Source organism: Magallana gigas, chromosome 9, assembly GCF_963853765.1.
Source record: "Magallana gigas chromosome 9, xbMagGiga1.1, whole genome shotgun sequence".
Taxonomy (NCBI): domain Eukaryota; kingdom Metazoa; phylum Mollusca; class Bivalvia; order Ostreida; family Ostreidae; genus Magallana; species Magallana gigas.
This window is the reverse complement of record NC_088861.1, coordinates 14,343,928-14,368,068: the sequence shown is the minus strand read 5'-3', so window position 1 is coordinate 14,368,068 and position 24,141 is coordinate 14,343,928. Positions and strand designations below refer to the sequence as shown.

At 31.8% G+C, this 24,141-nt stretch overlaps 2 protein-coding genes and 2 long non-coding RNA genes across 4 annotated transcripts; all 4 read right to left on the bottom strand.

Annotated features, from left to right (window-relative positions):
- Window positions 1-828: 828 nt before the first annotated feature.
- Window positions 829-2,831, bottom strand: LOC117691710 (uncharacterized). Its single transcript, XR_010708991.1, has 3 exons — window positions 2,384-2,831; window positions 1,041-1,096; window positions 829-916 (listed from the first exon to the last, which is right to left on the bottom strand). It is a non-coding gene; the product is annotated as an uncharacterized lncRNA (long non-coding RNA).
- A 1,869-nt stretch (window positions 2,832-4,700) lies between these two features.
- On the bottom strand, window positions 4,701-8,606 carry LOC117691475 (uncharacterized). Its single transcript, XR_004603193.2, has 3 exons — window positions 8,383-8,606; window positions 5,463-5,518; window positions 4,701-4,893 (listed from the first exon to the last, which is right to left on the bottom strand). It is a non-coding gene; the product is annotated as an uncharacterized lncRNA (long non-coding RNA).
- Window positions 8,607-10,821: 2,215 nt separating this feature from the next.
- LOC105326617 (protein draper) lies at window positions 10,822-12,954 on the bottom strand. Its single transcript, XM_034475079.2, has 6 exons — window positions 12,696-12,954; window positions 12,516-12,577; window positions 12,218-12,343; window positions 12,059-12,142; window positions 11,848-11,973; window positions 10,822-11,084 (listed from the first exon to the last, which is right to left on the bottom strand). The coding sequence occupies exons 1-6, from the start codon at window positions 12,791-12,793 to the stop codon at window positions 10,924-10,926; spliced, it is 657 nt and encodes a 218-aa protein (XP_034330970.2). The 5' UTR covers window positions 12,794-12,954; the 3' UTR covers window positions 10,822-10,923.
- A 2,219-nt stretch (window positions 12,955-15,173) lies between these two features.
- On the bottom strand, window positions 15,174-20,553 carry LOC105326618 (multiple epidermal growth factor-like domains protein 10). The gene is made up of 7 exons (XM_034475074.2): window positions 19,875-20,553; window positions 19,717-19,775; window positions 19,139-19,264; window positions 18,946-19,032; window positions 18,552-18,677; window positions 17,032-17,157; window positions 15,174-16,688 (listed from the first exon to the last, which is right to left on the bottom strand). Exons 1-7 carry the CDS (start codon window positions 19,964-19,966, stop codon window positions 16,522-16,524), a joined length of 783 nt encoding a protein of 260 aa, XP_034330965.2. The 5' UTR covers window positions 19,967-20,553; the 3' UTR covers window positions 15,174-16,521.
- Between the last annotated feature and the right edge of the window lie 3,588 nt (window positions 20,554-24,141).

Here is a 24,141-nt window from a genome sequence, read left to right as displayed (position 1 = left end):
AGGTAATACTGACTGATAATAAAAATAATAATAATTATAAACTAAGTTACGTTCATGTACACTTATCAAATATTGTACACATTATAGAAATCACAGATATCAATATATTCAATGTTAATTGTATAAAAACATTCACAACATAATTATATCAAAAAATGTGCACATATTTACCATTACAACCAATTACGTGATTGCAGTATATCTGGTCGCATTCACATTTTGATTGGCACGAATAACCATATGCTGGAAATTGACACGGTATTTGACAATTATTTCCAATGAAACCGGCGGGGCATGCTACAATCAAATGTTTTGTAATGGTTAATTGTGAATCCGATGGCAAGATTTGTCAAGATACCCGTAGAATAACTGTTATATACCTACATATCTTTTTAGTAGCTACATCTATATGAAGAAGAGATCTGTCGATTTCCGTAGCGAATTTTGAGTTTGGTGTAATTATTGGAGATCCATCTGAACAGTAAAAACATATTTACTAAAATGAAAATTGTTGTTGAATTTATAAATACAATAAACAATAAAAACCAACTTTCGATGCAAAAATGATTGTAGACTGTTGCTAAAGAGGTATTCAGTTGCATTTATGTTTACTTTGCAATACCAACAGTTCTACCTCCGAGGCATATATTTTTGAGCGTATTTAAGCATATTTACATTGAAAATGTATACTTTAACACCTTTTATAACTGGAAAATTATTATTAAAGATATTGATATTGTTTTAATTTTTTCTACCAATTCAAACTGCGTACTCTATTACTGTTATATACCTTGACATCCTGTGATGTGATTACAATACGTCACTTCACAGTTACAATTTTGCTTGCATAATTTCCCATAACCTGGATATCGGCATGGAAGTTCGCATTTATTCCCAATATATCCTTTGAGACATTCTAAAAGAACGAATTTCAAATGATTGTCTGAATAATAAAATAATGGTCAGAAAACGATCAAAAAGACATAAAAGGGCTATACGCATTATAAGAGTTATTGTAACATATTTCTGATTGAACTTACTGCTACATATTTCTGTGCCGTTTGTTGACCGAACCCAGCAACAATTGTCATCTTCTCTATAGAAAAGAAAATTGAATCTTACAATTGCAAGTTACAATGAACATAAAAAATTGACTTCATCTTGTAACCCCCCCCCCCCCAATAAAAAAAAGAGAAAAAAAAAGAAAGTAAAGATAAACATCGAAAACTAACATTACTATCTATACAAAAAAGCTAAAACGTTCAATAACACGTTTTAGAGTTTTTCAATCTATTGGCAATATTGGTTTTCGACAAATACGTCTTATGTAAAGGAACATTTGTTGAAATTTGTTTTATCCAGCTGTAGTTTTGGAACTTGTTCACAACATTTTAGGGACACAATTCAATCTTATCAAATTAGACTTGTAAAATCGTTTTTCTAAGATACACTATTCAAGATCTAACATCATCACATAAGGGGTCTCCTCAGTCCAACTTTTTAAGTCTGAATAAACATAAATATAATCCAGCTTCTATTAAACTTTTATAAAAAAAAGTATTAAACAGTTATGTAAGTATTAAATCACTATAAATCTCGGTCTTATTTCAAATCATAGTAAGGTATTTTTATGCCAAAACTCTGTATGATGTTACTTAGATGGGCCATTATATTATTAATAAAAAAAAAAACTCCACAAATTTTAGTGTCGACCAATGCACGTGTTTACTACATGATAAACCACGGGCATTTAGGTTTGCTTGTGAAAAAGGAACACATGTTTGAACTACCAGGAAAGAGTTGATAGGGATAAAAGGTCGCTCTGGGGTGACTTCTTACTGAATTGGGGTACTACTGGACTGTAAGTTAAATACGCTATAGAATTGCGTTTTTATATGACCCTTGGACTCACTACACAGATGGATAACTACCTACTGTGCAAATAATAACCCGATTATTTTGACTCGACAGGAGATAGGAAGAAAATTACCGCTCGAAACCCATTTTGTAAGTTTCCTATGAGTAACACGCACATTTGTTGTTAATTGTGTATTTGTTTCTGAAATAACGCTGTCTGTTAGAAGAGCTTCGCTTGTATGGAATGTTTCAGGTATTCGTTCGATTTCCGTCCATACATTTAAACATTTACATACAAAATGGCATTTGTTCGAAATCTTTGAGTATTATCCGGTAAGGTGTTACTGGGGTCAAAAAATCCAGTATAACATTGCATTACAATTTACAGTAGAATATTAAATTTTTATCTCGAAGAAGAATTGCACATTTTGGCGCACGTTTCCAAAAAAGTTTCTTTTACAGACAAAATTATTGAAGTAAAAAGGTAACAAATGAAAAGAATTTGCTAGGAAATAAGATAGTTTACCTTATGCACAGCTGTTCGGAAGATACTTCTACCATAACAGTAGTAAACAAAAAAGCCTCTACGAAAAAGGACACAAGATGGCAAGTTTCCATGATGTGTATTATTTCGGTGATAAATATTATCTGTTTTAAACAAAATCCAAAATACTATGAATAATGTAATCTAAAATAGTCTACATAAATTACCAACAGAACATGCGTTATATATATAGTATCTTGGCCAACTATTAAAATTAATTAAAGCGGATATCAATTAATAAAAAATAAGGAAATAATTCCATAACCAATACGAGCGTTTGTATACGTTCCTGAGTAGATTGGGAATATGTGTAATATTTCATTTATGAGATACATTTGACCATACACTCTATGTATATCAGATGTTGTCTAGTTTATAAAATGTATTCAAATAACGCATCGATGATACGGCCTCTTGTTTCTTTATTCAAATTATAAAATCTGTTATACTAGGTATGTTTTAAGTGCAATTTCGCTATAAACGAGGTTTTGATAAACAATATATTAGTGTGTGTAAAATAAAGTTTACTTATTAAAAAAGTTTAATATTAACATCAACTATATAATGCAGATATGAATAATGTTAATATGAAACAAAGAACATCATAGCTTTACAACGCATCGATGATACGGCCTCTTGTTTCTTTATTCAAATAAATTTAGTGTGTGTAAAATAAAGTTTACTTATTAAAAAAGTTTAATATTAACATCAACTATATAATGCAGATATAAATAATGTTTATATGAAACAAAGAACATCATAGCTTTACAATGAAAAACGTAAAAATTTAACTGACATTACAAATTTCAAAAATATGAATAAGTTTGTCCTATCTGTTAAGATGAACTGATATATATATATATATATATATATATATATATATATATATATATATATATATATATATATATATATATATTGCAATGTTTTCTGGACTCTGATATTAATGCAAAAGAATAAATAGCGTAGTATTGCAAACGCTTTATGACATGAGCGTTATTTTTAAAAAAATCTTTAATATTAGAAATGTTTCAGTTAATGAAGATTAAATAGGCTTAAATAAATAATTTGAACACGAATTTTACAAGCTATAATTTTGTTGAATTATAAAAAATAAAAACAGTCGATGTAGAATACCTGGTATGCTGCATTGTGCAACAAGATTCGTTTAACACAATTTACTGCTCGGGACTTCGACTGGTGCAATGCAGTTGGGTTTAGACATAATGCAAGGACAAAGGTGGTACAGATGTCGACAATTAAGAGTACAAATATATGACTTGAGCAAATGTTGTAGTAATTTGTCAATGTGAAGCTTAAATTAGTATACTTGCCAATTGGAAAACTCGGAACAAGTTGGGTGGCACTTCGTGAACAGCGATTTATTCTGATAGACGATTATAGACACGAATGTTTGTGTTAATCCAATCCATATTGTTTTAAGAGTTGGAATGGTAACGTTACCGATACAGTATGCAAATAGTTCCTGGAACAGACAGCATCTCAGAAAATGTTGATTGAAGTAGTATGCGAAATAAAAATACACTTAGACTTTGATAAATCTATTCCTTTTATTTGAAGCCGTTTTTATCTCATAATCTATATTATATACATGTAGCCATACACTTTATGTTAGAATAAAAAATGCATAATTTTACATTTCGTTGTAAGTTTTTATTTTTTTAAATTCTGCTTCTATAGAGAGTGCTGGAAATAAAATAGTAGGTTCGGCTTATTTTTATGCATGCATCAAACAAATGTTTGACCAATCAATAAAATGGTTTTAAAACATTTTTTATAATTCAAGCAGCCTTTTCATCGACATTAGAATGAAATTCGGTTTTCACCCTATTTGCATATGGTTTGCCGAAGGTATATATGTTTGTTATACTTTCATGTTAAATACTGAAATCTGATTGGTTAAGGCGCAGTAAATAATATTTACTATTACCCTCAGCGTTAGCAACGCACTTGGCAACGGGTAACATTAAAAAATGTTACATGCGCGAAAATTATGCGCGTACGGTTCGCTGTAGAATTCACGTTATTCCTATATAAAAGCAGTAAAATTTTCTTAAAATTTTTAAAAAAGACATTCAGTATAACAAAATAAATAGTGCCTGTTTGGGAGGATAACAGTTGAAATTGACACCCCTCGAAAACCATTGTCAACCTCCGCTTCGCGTCGGTTGACAATGGTTTTCTCGGGGTGTCAATTTCAACTGTTACCCTCCAAAACAGGCACTATTTATATAATATTAGACGACTGTTTAAAAGGCAATTTGTATATTCGATCGACACAATGACTTTTGTCAGATAGTCAAACGTTGAATATAAATTGCATTATTATACCGTATCTTCAATACCTTGACAACCTGTAATGTGGTTACAATATGGTTCTGTACAGCTGCAGCTCTTCTGACACAGATCCCCATAGTTTGGATAACGACATGAAGCTTGGCATTTTATTCCAAAATACCCTGCTGCACATTCTGTTGAGAACAATATGTTGTTTGTATTGGTAATTGACAAGTAGCAAACAGAAGACAATCCAAGAATGATGTTACATTATTGCGGAGATATATTTCAGAAGTGGTGTTTAGCCTCGAGCACGAATAGATTTAATGTTGAAACGAATTAAACGCAAGAAGAGAAGTATTCGAAAGATGATAGGAACGTAAAGACTAGGGTAGGAATTTAAAATAGTTTCATCTGGGGAACTAATCATAAAAAGATTGAGGCACCTGGCTTTCAATATTAATAGGAGCCTAGTACCGGGAATTTTGCGGTGACAATTTACTCAGTCATCAGTATGCGCGCTGAAGCTTCCTCTTTAATCGTATAAAACAATAGCGAATCATTAAGACATACAAATTTTATTTAACAATCTAGTCAGGATACTCAGATAGACTACGTTTTTTTGTATATTAGAAATATTTTTATCCCCTAGGAGAATCTTTATTATTATATAAATACAATACCTATGCTATGATAAAATAGATGCATATACTTTTGTGCAAATTCACACTTTAGAAATATACAAAATAAAAATAAGACTTACTGTCACATATTTCAATGTTTGTTGTGGACCAAGACAGGCAACAAACGTAGGGTGCTCTGAAAATGAAAATAGGGACATTTTAAACCTACTTCGTTCAAACTCAATATTAATAGCAACGAATAACCCGTTATATAGTTCTTCTTAGAAATCAATAACCCACACAAATGGTGAAATATCTAAAAAAAAAAAGGCAAACAGATGTTTTCAATCATTTGTAAAATTTTAAATAGAATCATTTTTTTTGCAATTCCTTAGTAATAACATATCTAGACAAAAGGCCCACATGTCTGGACCTGAGTAAATGTACCATAGTACTTAGCTTGACTTGTTGAAGAGTCTCTTGTTTCCATTTAAGTCTTCCTTTTGAAGTCTAAACCCTAATCTGAGAATCATCTGACTGTTACCCTGATGTTTGAAAACATTCATTGATGAAATTTGGGTGTGTGTGTGTTTTTTTTTAGGGGGGGGGGGGGTCCTGGATTGTTGAAACGTTATCTCAAAGGGCCAAACATTCTTTAAAATTGTAAACTTTTCGTAAAAACAGAAGTACAGGCCTGTAATTGTCAATCTTTTATTACATTCACAGTTTCATTTATAATGCATACAAAATGCAAATAAGATAATCCCTTATTTCTACAAGTATGTAATGCACAAGATATTAAAATAGATTTCTAAAAACAGAACACATATTTCATTCACTATTGCCAAGTGACAATATACCACGAAGTTTTAAAAATGAAATTGTTAATGGATGACACACAACAACTACCTCAAGTAAAAATACATGTTCAATATATGGCCTAATTAAGCAACTCACACACCCCAATACAAATCCCCAACCTCTACCCCATGACCTGTTCAGTAAATTTCACAATTTATCATCACTGCATTTGAATCATGATGGCAATGCAAGACTTCATATGTGATTACTGTGAGTGTACAGAAAAAAATATGTCCCCGAGTATCCAAACTCCGTCACGATAAAAAAGAAATATCCCGTATTTCTCTGTAAATCTTTTTTTTTTTGGGGGGGGGGGGGGGTTTGTCATTTGCAATCACTAAATATAATTAACCTGAAACATTATGATTTATGAAATTATCAACAAAAATATTTATTATAATTCAAATAATCACACTGAATACGAAGTTCATCACACGTGCTTTTCATTACTAATGATCCTGACCTTGTCACCAACATGCTCTATGATACGCCAAGAATGAAGATAAATTAACAATTCAGTTTAAACTCAATTTGTATCCAGGCCATGTTATAATAAGTAAAAACGACGCATACAATTTGAATGTTATTTAATCTCATCGAAATGATATGATCAACAGTATAAAAAATGGGTCCTTGTAACAGCAATCACAATGACCTTTTCAGAATGTATGGATGCCGTTTGATTTCTGTCCTGACATATTTGAGATATTTTATTTCATTTTTTAAGTGCATACATTAATGAATATATTATTTATTCATTACATTTATTTTATAAATGCATCATATAATGAATAGCGTTTTATCGTATGTCTATACCCTGTACAAGGCAAACATTACGACATGAGTGATTTGGTTTTATTGTCAAGTGTAGTGCATAAACGCTGATGCTGACTGGAAAAAAATATCTATAATGTTAATCAAATTGTATTACAAATGAAATATTTCTTGTTGACCTATGTAAAATGATTGTACACCGTTAATGATCGATGGGCCCATATGTCAAAGATATTGATATTTTAGTGCATTTGTGAAAAGGTGCTTGCTGATTTCACGCAATTAATAGTGAATAAGACAAACAAGGTATAATTTTGTTATGTGTTATGTTTTAACACATTCTTGAATGTAATTGTTGTATTTTGTTGACATTTGATTGAAGTTTTTTTAAATTGCAAAAACGGACGTCATAATCGCAATTTATTTCAAACGGTGAGGAGTTCCAGAAAGTGTCGGAGTTGATGTAGTGTGCAGCAAGATGGCTATGCGGTTATAAAATCAATTTTCCGTATTTGACCGTATTATCCCCACCCAAGAGCTTACGACCTGAACCCTGTCTCAGGGACCACGAATTGCACAGTTTAAGTAGAGGGTGTCATGGACAGAATAACAATACATTTAGTTTTTCACAAATACGATGGGAGTGGAGAGGAAACTATTTTCCAAGATTAAATACATTTTTACTATGTCGACATATTTGCCCCGCCAAAGGACCTGAACACCTAACCCAGAGGCAACAAATCTCTTACACAATTTAAGTAGAGGTCTTCTTTTACATCATGACAATGTATTTGATTTTTTTTAAATGTATGAGAGTAAAGAGGATTTTCAAGATTTAATACATTTTCACAATATTGCTTATATTGGCTCCACCATGAATTTCACAATCTAGGTAGAGGGCTTCATTGACGTTATAATTATCCAATTAATTTTCTCAAATATATACATGTATGAGAGTAGAAAAGAACATTCTTTAAGAAAATTAATACATTTTTACTTTAATTGGCCCTACAAAAGGCAATGAATTTCACAATATTGATAGATATCATCATGGACAGCATAACCATGCAATTAGTTTTTTTTCCACATGTGTGGAACTCGAAAAGTAGAAAATTTCTGAAAAAATTACTTTTTTGCATATTTGATCCCGCCTATGAGACCTTGGGACTTGTAAAGCCGTGTACCCCACAATTTATATTTTTCTTATATTGGAGATGCTATATACCAAGAATGGTTACAATTAGCTTGTTAGTTTTTATGAAGAAGTTAAACATTTAAAATTGTTAACGGACGACACACCACGCACAACGACGAATGAAGACCAATTACAATATTTCAACTGACGGACTCAGGATACCCCCCCCCCCCCCCCGTAGAAAAAAAAGATACAGATACGATCTACTATAGAAGTTAATTAAACTTTACCGTTTGCAGTTGTGTTTGGCTGATCCTATTCTATACACAACAGTAGTAAAAATAAATACTTTGACGAGATTGCAGACACAATGAGTTTCCATGGTATACTGCCCCAGAGATTTGCGAGTCTATGATTACTTTGTCAAGGAAACAAACGTAGCGATGTATAAATAAAACAGTAGGGAGAATCTGTCAGTTACATCCTGCATACTTTGAGCATGATATAATAATGTTTCAAAATCAAACTACATATAATATAGTTTGCAAAGGAAACAGGGAAATAAAACTGTTTTCAACGTTGTTTTGTGGCTGTCTTTGGTACAGATTTCGACGTGTTATTCTAGTCTAGACAAAAAACAAAAAACGTTTCCTCTTATGAATAAAACCTTAAACAAATACCCAAAAATACGCATATGAGTCCTATTGCTTGTTTTAGTTCCTGACTCTGTAATGCCCCTACAGGAAAAAACCCAAAAAAGTTCTTATTTTTATGATGAAAGATTTTTGTTGAAGAATTGATTCATTTAAAACATGTACACCTTATGAGTGAAACTGGTTTAGTTGCTATGGTTTTGTTTTCATAACTTTTTCAGCCAATAAAAACTTGAACTTTCTTTAGAAGCAACAAAAGTAACTACTGTTCAACAATTATTTACATTAATACACGCATTGCAAAGAAAAAAAAAGATGAAAAAAGGCTTAATATCTTTATTTTTTACATTTTTGTATTCTGCATAGTTCATACTATTATGTCAATCAAAGATGAAATGGGATGATAACAAACAGTGTTCTGAAATCAAAAGTCCGGAGTCCGGGGAAAAAAACCCGGAGCAGAGCAAACATGGACTTTTACAAGAATAAGAGGTAAGATCAAGTGCTATGGAGGAGTGAGCTCTTCTGCTGACCCCGCCGTGTCGTCTTTGTTGTACTCGAAAATAACGGAAAAATCCGGAGACAATGCGGTGATTAATAATGGCTTAAGGATGTGTATGAAAAACGTCAGTCAGCATTTGACATAACAGAAAATTGTATTTGCTGAAAAGATCGTTGTATTGACCGTAGAGCTTACGAATTCAATCGAGACTGTTGAAAATCTGAAGCTTGTTTTATCAACTTGTTTGTCAGTACCTTGCCACGTTTTAGAAATGGTTCATTGTACAGCTTGCCCTTGCGAATGGAATCAATTGAGAGACAAAAACTCCACATGTAACGTATGAAGGTGCATGTATATTGCTGAAAAAGTAAGGAAAGTTGACGATAGAACAATGGAGGTTATCATTTTTATCGAAAAGTTCTGTTGTTCGGTTAAAATGTATGTCTTTTTTTTTTGAAGCATCTTAATATGAGAAAGATTACTCGACCTTCGTAATGTATTTTATTTCAGGTTTACAGGGATATATCGGGTGACGTAAGAATGAAAGTAACAATTGTTAATTGATATGTCGATATACCGAAATGTCGAGTTGAAGGCCACAGCGAGTGATTTCTTTTTTGTCATATACCAGTTTTTGAATAAATACAGGTCAGGGATTTGAAACAAAGGAATGATTAAGATTGTATAAGAGCACAGTCTAAAAATAGTTACTAGTTGCCTAAATGAATGCGTGAAAACAGACTGCCTAAAAATCATGCACATTGGAAATACACTGGACCCTGTTCAACATCTAACACAAGTTTTCATTTTTCTGTTTATGTGAAATTTCTTCGACAGATTTACGAACGATATAGTTCTTACACTTCCTTTGTCATGCTTATTTTGATCAAGAGTTTTAAACTATTTATATACTTGTTATCTCATTCAAATACTGTTTTATCATGCATGTGCTTTTTCGAAAATCCATTGGACAAAAACTTTCAGGAATTTGACATGTTGCTTTTATGTGCATTCACGCTAACCCATTGCGAAAAATTTAATGTTAATTAAACGGGAATATAAAACGCCAGATCACTGTGACGTCATTCTTAACTTTTTGCGCTCGACAGTTTTAGTAAATTATCGGACAAATTCGGGGAAGGAAATGACGTCATAGGTACAGTTTTTTACGTAAGCATATGTGTTGTTTACTTTAATGTTTTTAAAAGGATTTTTTATTGTTAAATGAAAATGTTGTATGCGATTTACAGGTAAGAATTTTCCTTAGAAACGCTTCCTGTTCCGCCAAGTTGCTATGCACCGCAAAGGATCACTGGGATAGTAGAACGTTTTCACGCGGGTCCACAAAATTTTCTTTGAACAATGTGCAGATTTCAACTCGAATTTCCTCCGTTCGTACACGTTGTCTATGGAGCTCGCTACGCGAGGGGCGCTTCGCGCCGCCTCGCTGCGCTCGCTATAATATTTCATTTCATCTATTTTAAATACTAAGGGAAGTTGCTTTTGATATTGATAATACATTAACTGTGAAAACACGAAAAACTCTATTTATAAATTCTTTTGAGCCGAAAAATAACAACTGCGAAGCGGTGTCTAAACCATGCAATGCGAAACCTGACAGACACAAGCAGGAAATGCATGATGTATGAGAAAAAGTGTAGTCGGCATATATTTATTCATGTATAGCCTATACTTAATTGAGTCGCCGAAGACAAATGCAATGAGAAATATAGATAGATGCTGATTTGAAGAATCGCCCAAACACTTAGCACCACAGTACTGTACATCATTGCTTGCAAGTTGTTACTTTCCTCGGTGTTACAGATTGTAGAGGACTCTGAAATAAAAGGAATTCGCGATATTGAAAATATAAATGCGGATCTAGAACATAGTGTATCACAATAGTAAATCCTGATCCCATCAATGAGATACAAAAAGGCATTACATATTTATCCAAATTCATATAGTTTTATCTGGTTGAGCAATAATACTTATGTTTTTATCTAAAATAAAGATGTTTTATATATATTCAATAAAAAAACAAAATCATAATAAATGAACAGACATATATATCCGTGATATAAGTCTATGTTCAAATTCCCTCTCCTTGGTGCATTGCCTTTTGTAACATGCAGCGATTTTTGAAACCAGGACATCGTGTTTAAAAAAAACCCTACACAAATTCAGTCAAATCTATCAATATAACATACATTTGTATCACCTTTTGTGGAATAAAATTAACTTCCTTGTTGATCAAATGATCATACCACGTCGATGTCATAACCGATTTTTTTTTTTAATTCTTAGTTTCAAAAAAATTTAATGCATTTTTGATACTTATGATGATGCGCAATATGTATAATGTAGTACCATATTATGAATTACTGAAAAATGACGCAATTTTAAAGAAACTACTTACCATATTATTCGTTAAAAGCGATGCATAATGCAGACGTTTATAGTTCTGTTTGAAAATAACGCTTTGATTTTACCTCGACAAAGTTAAGACAGTTAAAATCAAAATTGAGAAATATTCTATTATTTCGAAGATCCATGCATGGAAAATTAAAGAAACTAAGCTAAATCAATCACGAACTTACCATTACAACCTATTATGTGGTTACAATTTTCCATACTGTAATTACATTTTGACTGACATTTAAATCCAAAGGATGGAAAGCGACACGGTATAGTGCAATCATTTCCAACGAATCCTGCAGAACAATCTGCAAATTAATTTTTCAAGTTGTTTAGCCATAAAATAATATGTTTTGAATTTGTTTAATAATTATTTAACATTATGAAACTTACGTATTTTTTCAGTCGTAAACCGACTAACGGAAGTTTTCTTAATGTTACTTTTAGTTGATATTGGTGATATTGTGGGTGATCCATCTATAAAATAAAATTTGTATGATGCATGTTGAAAATACTAAGCTTTTTGTAAATCGTTCGAATTATCAAACAAACCTTTACATCCAGTCGATCGATTGCAGAAAGTTTCAATACAGTTACACACATTTTGACATCCTCTTCCATAGCTAGGGTAGCGACATTTGATAGTGCAATTTGGTCCGGTAAATCCAGTATGACATTCTTGAATTATGAAATATAACATACAACTATTTAAAAAAGTTCAGTCTTTTTATACTTGAAAACCAATGTTTATTCAATCTCAAAGGAAAATAAATACTTTATATATGCAAGTTGATAGAAAAAATAACAACCCCTAAAAATAGTAAGTTGAAAGAAAATTTTTAACAGGTACCTTGACATTTGTTGAAAGTAGTATTCCAGGTTTTACAGGCTGCATTGTAATTATCTTGCGCCCTATAAATACAACACGGTTTTTAAAAAAAATTGGCTTCCAAAAATGACCAAAATAATGCAAAGGAAATAATAGCATGTATAATTAATCTCATCAAAAGACTGGAGTTTGTGAAACTACCTATGGCTCGCTGGGGTTTGTGTTGATGGTCCAACTAACATCAAGACGCTTCCGGTGAAACAGAGGACAAATGCACAAACTCCGTTCAGTGTCGTCATCTTTTAAGATTGTCAGTCTTAAATTCTCTTTTTAACTGAAACGCTTTTATTGTCCGCATATATATGACATGAGAACGATAAGTTAATGATGTTTCCGGATTTACTGTTTCCTTCCTGTAAGGAAATTATATTTTGGTCTCATGATTTAATCAAAAACATGTTTTGAATTCGTGTGACATAGTCACAATTTGACTTTTGGGTAAAGGGAAAAAATCTTGCGTTAATATTTATATTCATAATACAGCTAAGAGTTTTCTTTTTAGTGGATTATCTGTAGCGGGTAAAATGAAAAAAAAACCAATGAATCAATTTATGAAATGCAATAACGAGGTAATTAATAATAGTACTACTAGTTTAATAAGACTAAACAACTACATGTATATCGATTCATTACAGTAAATGAGAAACTTCAAGAGTATTGTGCAACAGTATATTCAAGAAGTGTTGTAAATCAGATGTGAATACACAAGAAATCCGAAGAACGTTTAGAAAACTTAAAATTCTAATAGTTTACCAAAATCAATAGCATCAACACTTTTGTTTTTTTTTCTACTCTTTACACTGTTATCCCCATGGTAAATTATGAAGTTCATGCCTTTTGACATCGTTGATATCTGCTTTTTCAATAAAAATGATCACATAAATTTACTTACATTGTCATCGGTCATTTGCAAGACTATTTCTTAAAAACCAGTCGGATTGTGTACACAAATGCTCTGAAGTGGATTTTGAAGAGATTGCTGAGTTTCTGATAGGCAACATCTATGTAGTTTTTGAACGACCTTATCATCAAATACAAAATTTGGAAGGGTCAGCAGAGGATGCTCACTCCTCCGTGACACATGATCATACCTTTAATTTTTAGAGGTCTCTGTTTACTCCTCTCCTGTTTTGTATTTTCTTTTCGTAATCACCTTATGCCATTATATTCATCAAGGCTAAAGACCATATACAAGAAATTGTACTTGTATAACTAAACAATTGCGATTATTACTGTCATGTTAGCTATCAGAGATAACAAATACGAAGTTGCTCTCAAACATTATGTAATCTGCAAAAACAATTGACGAACTAGCTGTTGTAAAAAAAGCATAAATACACCTGACCTATAGGTTTCTGATAAAAATTTGTTCGTTTATTTAAAAGACCTTACATTTAAAGGGGATATTTTTTAGAAAAGAGAAAACTGGATGAAATATTTTGAAAATAGTTTTTTGGGAATCAGGGAATCAAGTTTGATCAATTCTTAATAGATTTCTAAATATGAAAACGTCAGCTGTTTTAGGTCCACCCATGGGTTAAAATTTCATAAATGCAAAATAGAAAAAAGGTTTGGAACATGTTTAGAACTTTGAAGGGACAAATCTAAATAAAAATAAAATTAGATTTGTAAAATCGTTCTTCGACGACAGGATAGTCAATATCTTACAAAATCTCGTAAGGTGTCATCCCCAGACTGTCAACATGAACATGTTAGCCAATCAAAAGCTTTGACCATGCTCTACGTATATCACCTGTTGTCTAGTTGATAACAGGAAATCAACTCAACACATATACATTGACAATATGGTCCCTCTATGCCTATTGCTAACCACGATTAACCACTTTTAAGATCGAAAATGCATTTACGCGATCAATGATTTAAAAAAAACCCCTTATTTTTAAATAAAAAAATAATTAAACTTACCAACATAGTTTTTAAGACACCAAACAACTTTCTTATACTTTCATGTTAAATACTGAAATCTGAGTGGTATAGACGCAGTTGGTAATCCGTTATATTACCCTCAGCGTAAGCAACATACTTGGCAACGGTAACACAACGAATTGTTACATTGCTACATTGCTTTGAAATGTAACACTTTAGAATATTGATGTCATGATTTATGGTTAACGATTGTTTACCTTTTGTCAACCAGTGTTTATATTTTCCCAAAAGAGAATTGATGCATGAAGAAAACACATGAAGTGTGTAAATATAAAAGTAGCATTCCTTTAAGATAATTCTTACGTACAATGCATTATAACAAAATTAATTTACTAATTTGATTTTACATTGTATGTACATATTGCGATGTTTGGTGGACACCGAAAAAGACTTGCATGTCATGTTAAATAAAATGAAATAGAAATAATTTCCCAATGAATGTCTATGATAATTTTTCCTGGGAAGAATTGCAACGGAACATGAACATTAAATACTCAGGACCGACAGACAGCGTACAGAAATCACTTGAGCCTTCGAGTCATGTTTAGTAAAAATTAAGTTTTGATTTTTGGCTAAGTATTCAATGACGCAAAAATGCGACTTCCTCATTTGCTTATCGAGTCGAATTGAGCATGATTTTTTTGCTTTTTGTTAAAATAACAATGAAATGCCAAATATTTATTATTAAAGACTATATATGGTTTGATCCTACAATGGCCCTCTTAAATGAACATCGTCATTTTATTGTAATTCTTTGTTTTATTTGAACAAATATACATTTGAAGTTTTTTCATAACTTTTATTTTTATTAAAGTACCAACAATATAAAAATATGACATCATAAATTTTACCTTTCCTCGCCATTTTCGCATTTTAAGCATAAAACAGCTAGTTTTGAAGCAGTTTTTCTTTTAGGAAACATTGAGCAATTGCTTGAACAAACGAAATATTTTCCGCAAAGATATACTTATCCAGTACTTTTAAGTGACAAAAAATTCGTTCTTGTTTAAAGTGTCGCTCAATATTTTCCATTTGAAAAAAGATTAGAAAAGGTCAATTAATGACTGATTTTGATTAAATGATAAAAATAACGCCTCTTCTGACGTCATAAACTGCCAGAGAGTGCAATTGAATTAAAAAAATGGAACAAAAATATCTTTAATACCAACAAACTTTTCTTAAAAATGAAAGAACAATTTAATGTCTCTGAAACACATACAATATGGCGAACTATGGTGCCAAATTTGACATAAATCATATATTTCATAACAACAAAGTACTACGAAATGCTAAAAAGCACCACATTAACATGTTTTAATTATGAATTGACTATGTACATGTATGTAACTATTATTTTCATATACACTTAACATCTTCAATCCTATGCTGCATAGTAAAAGTTTGCATTTTTGTTCACTGTTCTAAATTTTTTAAGAAACAAAATGATTAAACAACTTGTCAAATAAAAACAGGGCAACGCTTCTTATTTATATCAACTTTGATGAAAATCAATAAAAAGATTTTTTGAAATAAAAACAGTAAACTTATTAGCAGAGAGAGAGAGAGAGAGAGAGAGAGAGAGAGAGAGAGAGAGAGAGAGAGAGAGATTAATCATAACACACTCGTTACGGTTGAATTTTTTTTCATCGGGCCATCTTTGATGATAATATCTCGTTTCATACCAGTGAAAAACTAAGACAAGCTGAAAGAACTCTGACTTGATTTGCACGTTTATTTCAACATATTTATATTCATTTCTGTTATCAATAAATAGCCGAATCGGATACAAATAATGCATATGCCATGTATCATACCATTAATTTTAACAGTTTTACATTAAGAAGGTTTATGATATCGATTATACTTAGGAAAAAAAACGTGTTACGCATTTGACAAATCAGTGATGAAAATACCTTAAAATCTTTTGAATATTCGATTTGAAATATTGATTAACTCCATTTTATATCAACATATTATTTATTTAACTTTTATGTCCATGTAAAAAAATTTTAATATCATTTTATTCAAATACATTATATTTTGTATTAAAATCACACGATACCAAACCACATGAAAGACAGAAATATATCACACATTGTACAGCTGCCCATACTCCAAGAACTATGGTAATGTAAATCAAGGCTTCAGTTTGCGTACGTTCATCAGAGGCACAAGGCGGAATGGACACTAAAAACATAAAAAAACATTGCCAAGTGCAAACAATTCTCATACTTCATGGTTGACAAATGCTTTTGATTATTGATGTAGAACATCAAATTAAACTGAATAATTTCAATATTGTATAACATTCACTTTGTGATAACAATGACACTTCAATTTCTGATGCACATTTTTTCAACGATTGTTACAGACAGAAAAGTGTACACTAAATGTTAAAGAGAAAAAAAACATATCAGTTTAGTTATTCGTACAAAGAATTTAAGTAAAAGTAAGATTTTAGTAATAATTCAAAAAAGAACAGCAACAAATAGCAACAGTCAAGACAAAAAAAGTTTAAATAACACTTTACCATTACAACCCATTAAGGGATCGCAGTATTCTTTACTGCAGTTGCATTTTCTTTGGCAACGACCGCCAAAGGCTGGATACTGACAATGTTTTTCACATCCACTCCTATTGTATCCCTCCGAGCACTCTACAACAAGAATCTTTGCTTCATTATAACCACAAATGCCATGACAGAAACTGTAACACGTATTATTTCTTCATATTTGATTTATCTAAAAAACACTTGTATACAATGTAAGGACCAAATATACTTGGATAATTACGTTGCAATACAAAATATACAATATTCTGTTATAAACGTTTATCGCTGAATATATATCGTGTACCTTACGTTAAATATATATTGTATATTCTAATGACTTCAGATAGATTATTCAAAAAAGCTAGATTTGCAATAGAATGGAATCTAGCGCGGATTTATACAACTACCAACGTTTCAAACAAATTACTGGATGGTTAACAGTCAAATATAGTAATCTCGTGTGAAGGGCGGATGCGTTTAAAAGCTGTTATTCAGGCATCGCTATGCTCCATCGTACGTCGATTCCTGCCAATATTTGCATATAGCTTTGGCAATGGTATTCTGTTTTTGGTCAAAACGGCTCAAAATTTGGTCTATGGTGTATAGACGTTGGTTCTGCAAGTCTGCGTTCCAAAGTCATCCCAGAGATATTTATTGAAGTTCAGATCGGTTTAATTTGTTCGCACTTTTAATATTAAAATTTCATTCAAGATGCATACACAACAAATTCAAGCTCAATCATTTATAGATAAAAAATATATTCACTCCCAGCATTTAAACACTATTGGCTGCAAGTTATTATCAACATGACATCGAAATGTTAAGTGTCCATCAGAAGCACAGCGTTCAGTCCTTATTTTGGCAGAAAAACTGTCTAACATCATCACAAAACTATTGCGTAGCGATCATGTTTCCTCACACTAGCGTAGAAAACGTTCTATAGGACTATGATGTCATCAGCGATCAATGAAGCGAAAATTGATTTGTTTTCATAAGAGATGCTCGTTTAAGTCCACTAACTTGATGACATCTTAAATGCTGCTTGCATCAATCAAGATGAAGACATCGGTGACTTTGTGTCAAACTGTTGGACGTCTAAATTGCGTTACCGATGTGAAACGGTTGTTGATTATTTTGTCTGAAACGCCTACTTCAGATGTATTTTTTAGTTAAGTCTGGAGAGTCCTGGGAAATGTACTTGCATTTTGTTCTTATAGGAAGTAAACTATTGATCCTGTCTTGTCGTTTTGTTTGACACAGACGTTCGGTGACAATACATATATGTGTTATATTTCGATTTTTTCAGCAAGGTTTTGTTTAAAGTGACCTGAACACGATATCACCTTCAGTTTTGAATTAAGGAGATTCTTTCATCACCAGAACAAATATATTGTTTTTAACGCTTACATTTTTTTTGGTTTTGCGTTTGCAATAAATCAATGTTGTTTTTTATAACTTTGAGTGGTATAAGAAAAAATAATTAACTTTACAAAACTTACCAGCACACCCTTTTGCAATATTGCAGCGTTCTTTGTTACAGTTACACTTTAACTGACACAGATAACCATAATTTGGATATCTACAGGGAATATTACACCCCTTTCCGAAATAACCCGCTGGGCATTCTGAAAAACACAGTTAAACACACTAATAACGAAGTGACCAGGAAGGGCGATTTTGCTTCGTTATAAGCGTAATATTCGTTATATCTGTTTTCAACATTTTATTAACTCACAGGAAATGAAAATACTTTTCTGTAGGCGTCAATTTATTATAAGCGTGTTCGCTATAATTGTGTTTTACAGTATATCCATTGTAATAACGTAATAAAACGTACATGTATCAATTAAATTGACATTAACATAAATTGACGAGGATTATAAGGAAATTAACCTATTTTATTTGCTGTAGAGAATTCGACAGAACTTGTTTCTACAGAGGTCATCAACCTCTTTGGTGATGAAAGTGTCGGTGAACCACCTAAATATGAAAGAGACACGTAATATAAGATTCTAATCAATATCGTTTGTAAAGATACTTGATTGATAACAAAAATATCAAATTTGGATTAATAGTTTGAATATACTTTTACATCCAGTAGCTGGGTTACAGTAATTTTTATGACAGTTGCATTCACTTTGACAGTTGTTACCATAGCCAGGGTAACGGCAAGATATTTCACAATTGTTACCAACGAAGCCCAAATTGCATTCTGTAAAAGATATAAAAATCGTTACAAGCTAAAGTCATTATATTTCTAATCTACTCTGCATTATTTATACTAATGTTAACACTATATTTTAAGGCTTTAAAATTCTTGAAAGTTAGCTCTAAATTCCTGAATAATAAAGATAGTATGTATGTTCAACAGGCAAAAGTACACTTAACGAGGTAATATGAAATGTGACAAAGAACGAAGATGTGAAAGGTTTTTGAACAAAATCTACAATGGTAACTTTATCACCAACCCAATGATAAAACGTTATTGAAACTTCATGGTCTGATATATTACTTGTCTTTCATCACTTCAACTGAAGAAATATAATGGTATTTTAAACCTTTAAAAAATGCAAATGTCACGAACTAAAATTGTTCCTGTTTAGTTTGTTATTTAGGTATCATACAACACAACAACAATGCATTTTATAAATTTTTATTATTTACCTTGACATTTGTGTAAAGTTTCATTCCATGTTTTGCACTGTTTGGCATTTGTATCTGGTCTATAAAATGAACAATGATAGAACAATCATTTTTAATCATCATTGAAATAGAAAATTGTTATAAAAGTAATAGATGATAACAAGTAAAAAACGATTTACCTGACTGGGTTCTGCTCTGATAACTGTATATATAACAATACACAAACGAAGTAAAGTAAAAAAGAGTTATGTATGTTAAAATCGGGACACATTTCTCTACATTCTATTACAACAATAAATGTATCAAAAATACTTTATACCGCACCACAAACTTACACGCTAGAAAGTATCTGGCAAAAACATTTCTTCCTTGATTATACAGGCTTTCTTCCTGAAACAAATTTCCTGCACTTCACGCAAACAGCATTCTTTCCTATATTTTCGATTGAACGTAACTATTTATACAATAAATGTACTCTGGCATTAACAGGTTTTGGTTTTGAAAGAATGCAACTTGTACATATTTAGATCAAGAATAAGTACTCAGGATATACAAATATATAAATCTTCGTAAAGAATGTGGTTATGTAAAACAGAACAAGCAGAACTGAAACTTATATCTATATATGGAAATAATATATGGACATTATAACTTTTTGTAAAGTCATCGTACATTAAAAAAAATACTTGTATATTTTCTGCGTGCAGATGTGGTGTCACATCTCGCATTATTTTTGTGAACTATCAGTTATTATGTGCAACAATAAATTGGACGATTTTTAACAGCTGTTTTTTCATTGTATATGATAAAACTTATTATGCAGCATTATTAAATATTATATGCAGCTAATATTTGTCGCCTTTATGTTTCACTAACAAACCAGGTGCATGTATAAGTAACACTTAATTATTTTTTAATTTCATTTTAGTTTAAAGGGTCAACCATTTCATACACATTAGTTAGTTTTAGTAACGCATTAAAGAATTTAATCACATCCTGTGATATGCTTTTAATGTTAAATTGTTTCCTCATTATATAATTGCCCTTCATGAAACATATACCAGTTTGAAATGCCTAGCTCAAAGTCATCGATATAAATTCCGCAGTTTAATATTCTTAATGGAGACTTAAAATTGTTAAATAAATTTGAAATTCAATGAAATAAATTGGCCTTGTTATACGCCTTAATTACCTTTTGAGATTTGTAAGGATAATAGTGTTAATATCAAAACAGCATTTATTTCTGCACATTAGGTTAATTATCTCAAGAGTTTAGTTTGTATGATCAATAAAGTAAGCAAAGTTAAGAAATTTTATAATTAAGAAGTTTATAAACCCAGCCTTAAGAGATTAAAAAAGGATTGACGTGTATGTAGATAGAGCTAAATGAAAGAATGTGTATGAAATATGAGACTCGTATTAAATCAAGGCAGAAACCAAACAATTCTCATATATTCAAAAACTTGATAATGAATGAAAACATTTAATAGAGAGAGGGTCATTAAACCTACTTTTCAGACATTATATCGTAGTTCTAACAATCATCAACAGACCAATCTGATTATCCCCGGCCTTAACGTACCATAGATAACAACATTAGAAAACGAATAATGATAATGATACAAAGACCAAAAATTAGTGACTGTAACCTTAAAAAAATATAGGTGGTTATATCACCAAATAACACAGTCACATTGTTTCGTGATTATAGACTTAATAATATCATAGTTGTAAATTTGACAATATACATGTATGAGCATAAAAATACCAAAAGGAGGTTACTGTGATCTGTATTTTAGTATATGAAGACATGAGCATGCTTGCATGGTAATTTCACAAATCGTATCATTGCCATTGTTGACAAGATAACTTTTCAAGTTCTATCTTCCCTATAAATTTCTCCGTTCAACATTGAACCCCTCAATGAACCTCAGACGGATCATGGTTTTAACATATATGTGAACAATTTAGAATCTTTACTATATAAAGATGTTTATATAATATTTTCTCAAATTGAAGAATTGTCGTTCTTGAGAAAAAATTCACTTTATATTTCTATATTGAAGTTTGAACCCCTACTTAAGTCAAATTATTAGTCACGGTTTAAACAATTTATATCTACACTATCTGGGGATGCTTGCATTTTAATTTATTATCACAAAGTTAAATCATTGTAGTTTTAGAGAAGAAGGTTTTTAAACATATTTCCATGTTGAACTTTAAACTCCATCTGCTTCGAAGATCACAATTGAAGCATTGTAATCTCTTGGGAAGACAATTTTAATACGTGTTAATTTTGAAGACTAAACTATATTCTTGTGACATTTTTCTTATAAACATACAAGACTTAAAAGTATTATTCACCTACAACCCACTCATGATCACCATATTTGTCAAATGGCTTTTGCACTCTAGTAGAGCGACTCGGACTCGTTCATTACCTTGATTATACCCGCACTTTCTAAAGAAAGTTCGGGTATATTGTTGTTACTCTGTTCCGTCCGTCTGTCCGTCCGTCCGTCCGTCCGTCCGTCTGTCACGTTTTCCTTTCTCAAACTGCTCTTACATCTTATAAACCAGCAATCTGAACTCTTAGAGTTTGATTTGGGGTGTCATGTTGTTTTGTAAAAAGGTTTCAAAAATTCTCTGGTAGTCCTGGGGGTAAAACAATTGGTAAAAAATGACGTTTTTTCACAAAAGACCTTCTTCCTCGAACTCCTCCTACATTTTCAACAGTAGACAAATCATCTCTTGGAATATGTTTTAGGGTATCCTATAGATGCCCAATAAGGTTTCGGAATTTTTAATTTTGTCCTTGGGGTCTATTAATTACAAAATAACTGGTTTAAAAAACGTCATTTTCTTTTTGCAGTAGCCAAATGATCTTCTAGAATATGATTGGGGGTGTCATATAAAAGTGTGATCAGGTTCCAGAATTTTTTTTTATCAAGGGGATCAGTAAGCAACAAAAAATGACGTTTGCAAAAAAAAGTATGGTTCCCAGAACTCCTCTTACAACTTTTGGAGTAGCTACGTCATCTCTTGGGATATAATTGGGGCTGTCCTATAGATGTGCAATAAGATTTTAAAAATCTAAATTTCATCCAGGGAGTCAAATAGAAGCAGAAAATTGACGTTTATCACTAAAAATAAACCAACTACTCTTATGATTTAATGGATAGACACATCATATCCTGGGATATGATAGGGACTGTCCTATAGATGTGCATTAAGGTTTTAAAAATTTAAATGTCAACCAGGGAGTCAAAACGTAGCACAAAAATTGATGTTCATCACTTCAAAAAAACATAGATCCTAGAACTCCTTTTATGATTTAATGGATAGACACATCATATCTTGGAATGTGATAGGGACTGTTCTATAGATGTGCATTACGGTTTTGAAAAATTAAATTTAACCCTGAGGCCCATTACCTACATACCTTAATGTTGATGCCCTTTAAGGATCAAGAATATATATGGTTAAGGGGTGGGGATCTCAACCGTTTTCGAGATATTCGTGCACTTCCTGTTCGAGGTGGGTCATGACCACCCCCGGGGCCCATGACCTACATACAGTTTGATGCCCCTTGACACAAGGAACAAGAATATATATGGTTTAAGGGTTGGGATCTCAACTGTTTTGAAGATATTCAGGGACTTGCTGTTTGAGGGGGTCAGGACCACCCACAGGGCCCATGACCTACATAACATTTTATGCCCCTTGACATCAGAAACATGAATATATATGGTTTAGGGGTCATGATTATAACAGTTTCTGAGATATATGGTAATTTCAAATTCCTGGGGGTGGGGATGACCCCAGGGGTCAGATCTAATAAACCCTATATATTATATATTGCCAGTAACAGTCAATATATGATTATGAAAACCCTATATTATTATCTTTGTCCGTTTTCAAGTTACCATTTACAATAGAGTCTCCGATTCTTTCTACAAGGTTCAATGTTAGATCCCATACCCTTTAACCCCCCCCCCCCCCCCCCACGAAAAGTGGTTTTCTAACCCAAAATGAGAAGAATCATACCAGAGTGCACAACTAAATATGCATGCCTATCATATCCTAGAGTTTTGTACAATTCTGTTCAGCCATCTCTGAGAAACAAGTTCAGAGTGGGAAAGAAGAAAACGAAGAAGACGAAGAATAATTATACATGTATTAAGAACCGTACAAAAACAATAAGTCTCCAAATTTCATTCGGGAGACTTAATAATATAGATTAAATAGAGATAGGATCATCAAACATCAATAATTTAAAGATAATTGACAATTTCTGATTCTAAGGGGGTCAGGATGACCCCTTAGGGTCATGACTTACACGCCATAATGATCTGATGCACCATGACCTATGAAGGAATAATATCTTTAGATTAAGGTGGGGATCTTAATGGTTTTTATGATATTTGATAATTTCAGGAAGGGCAC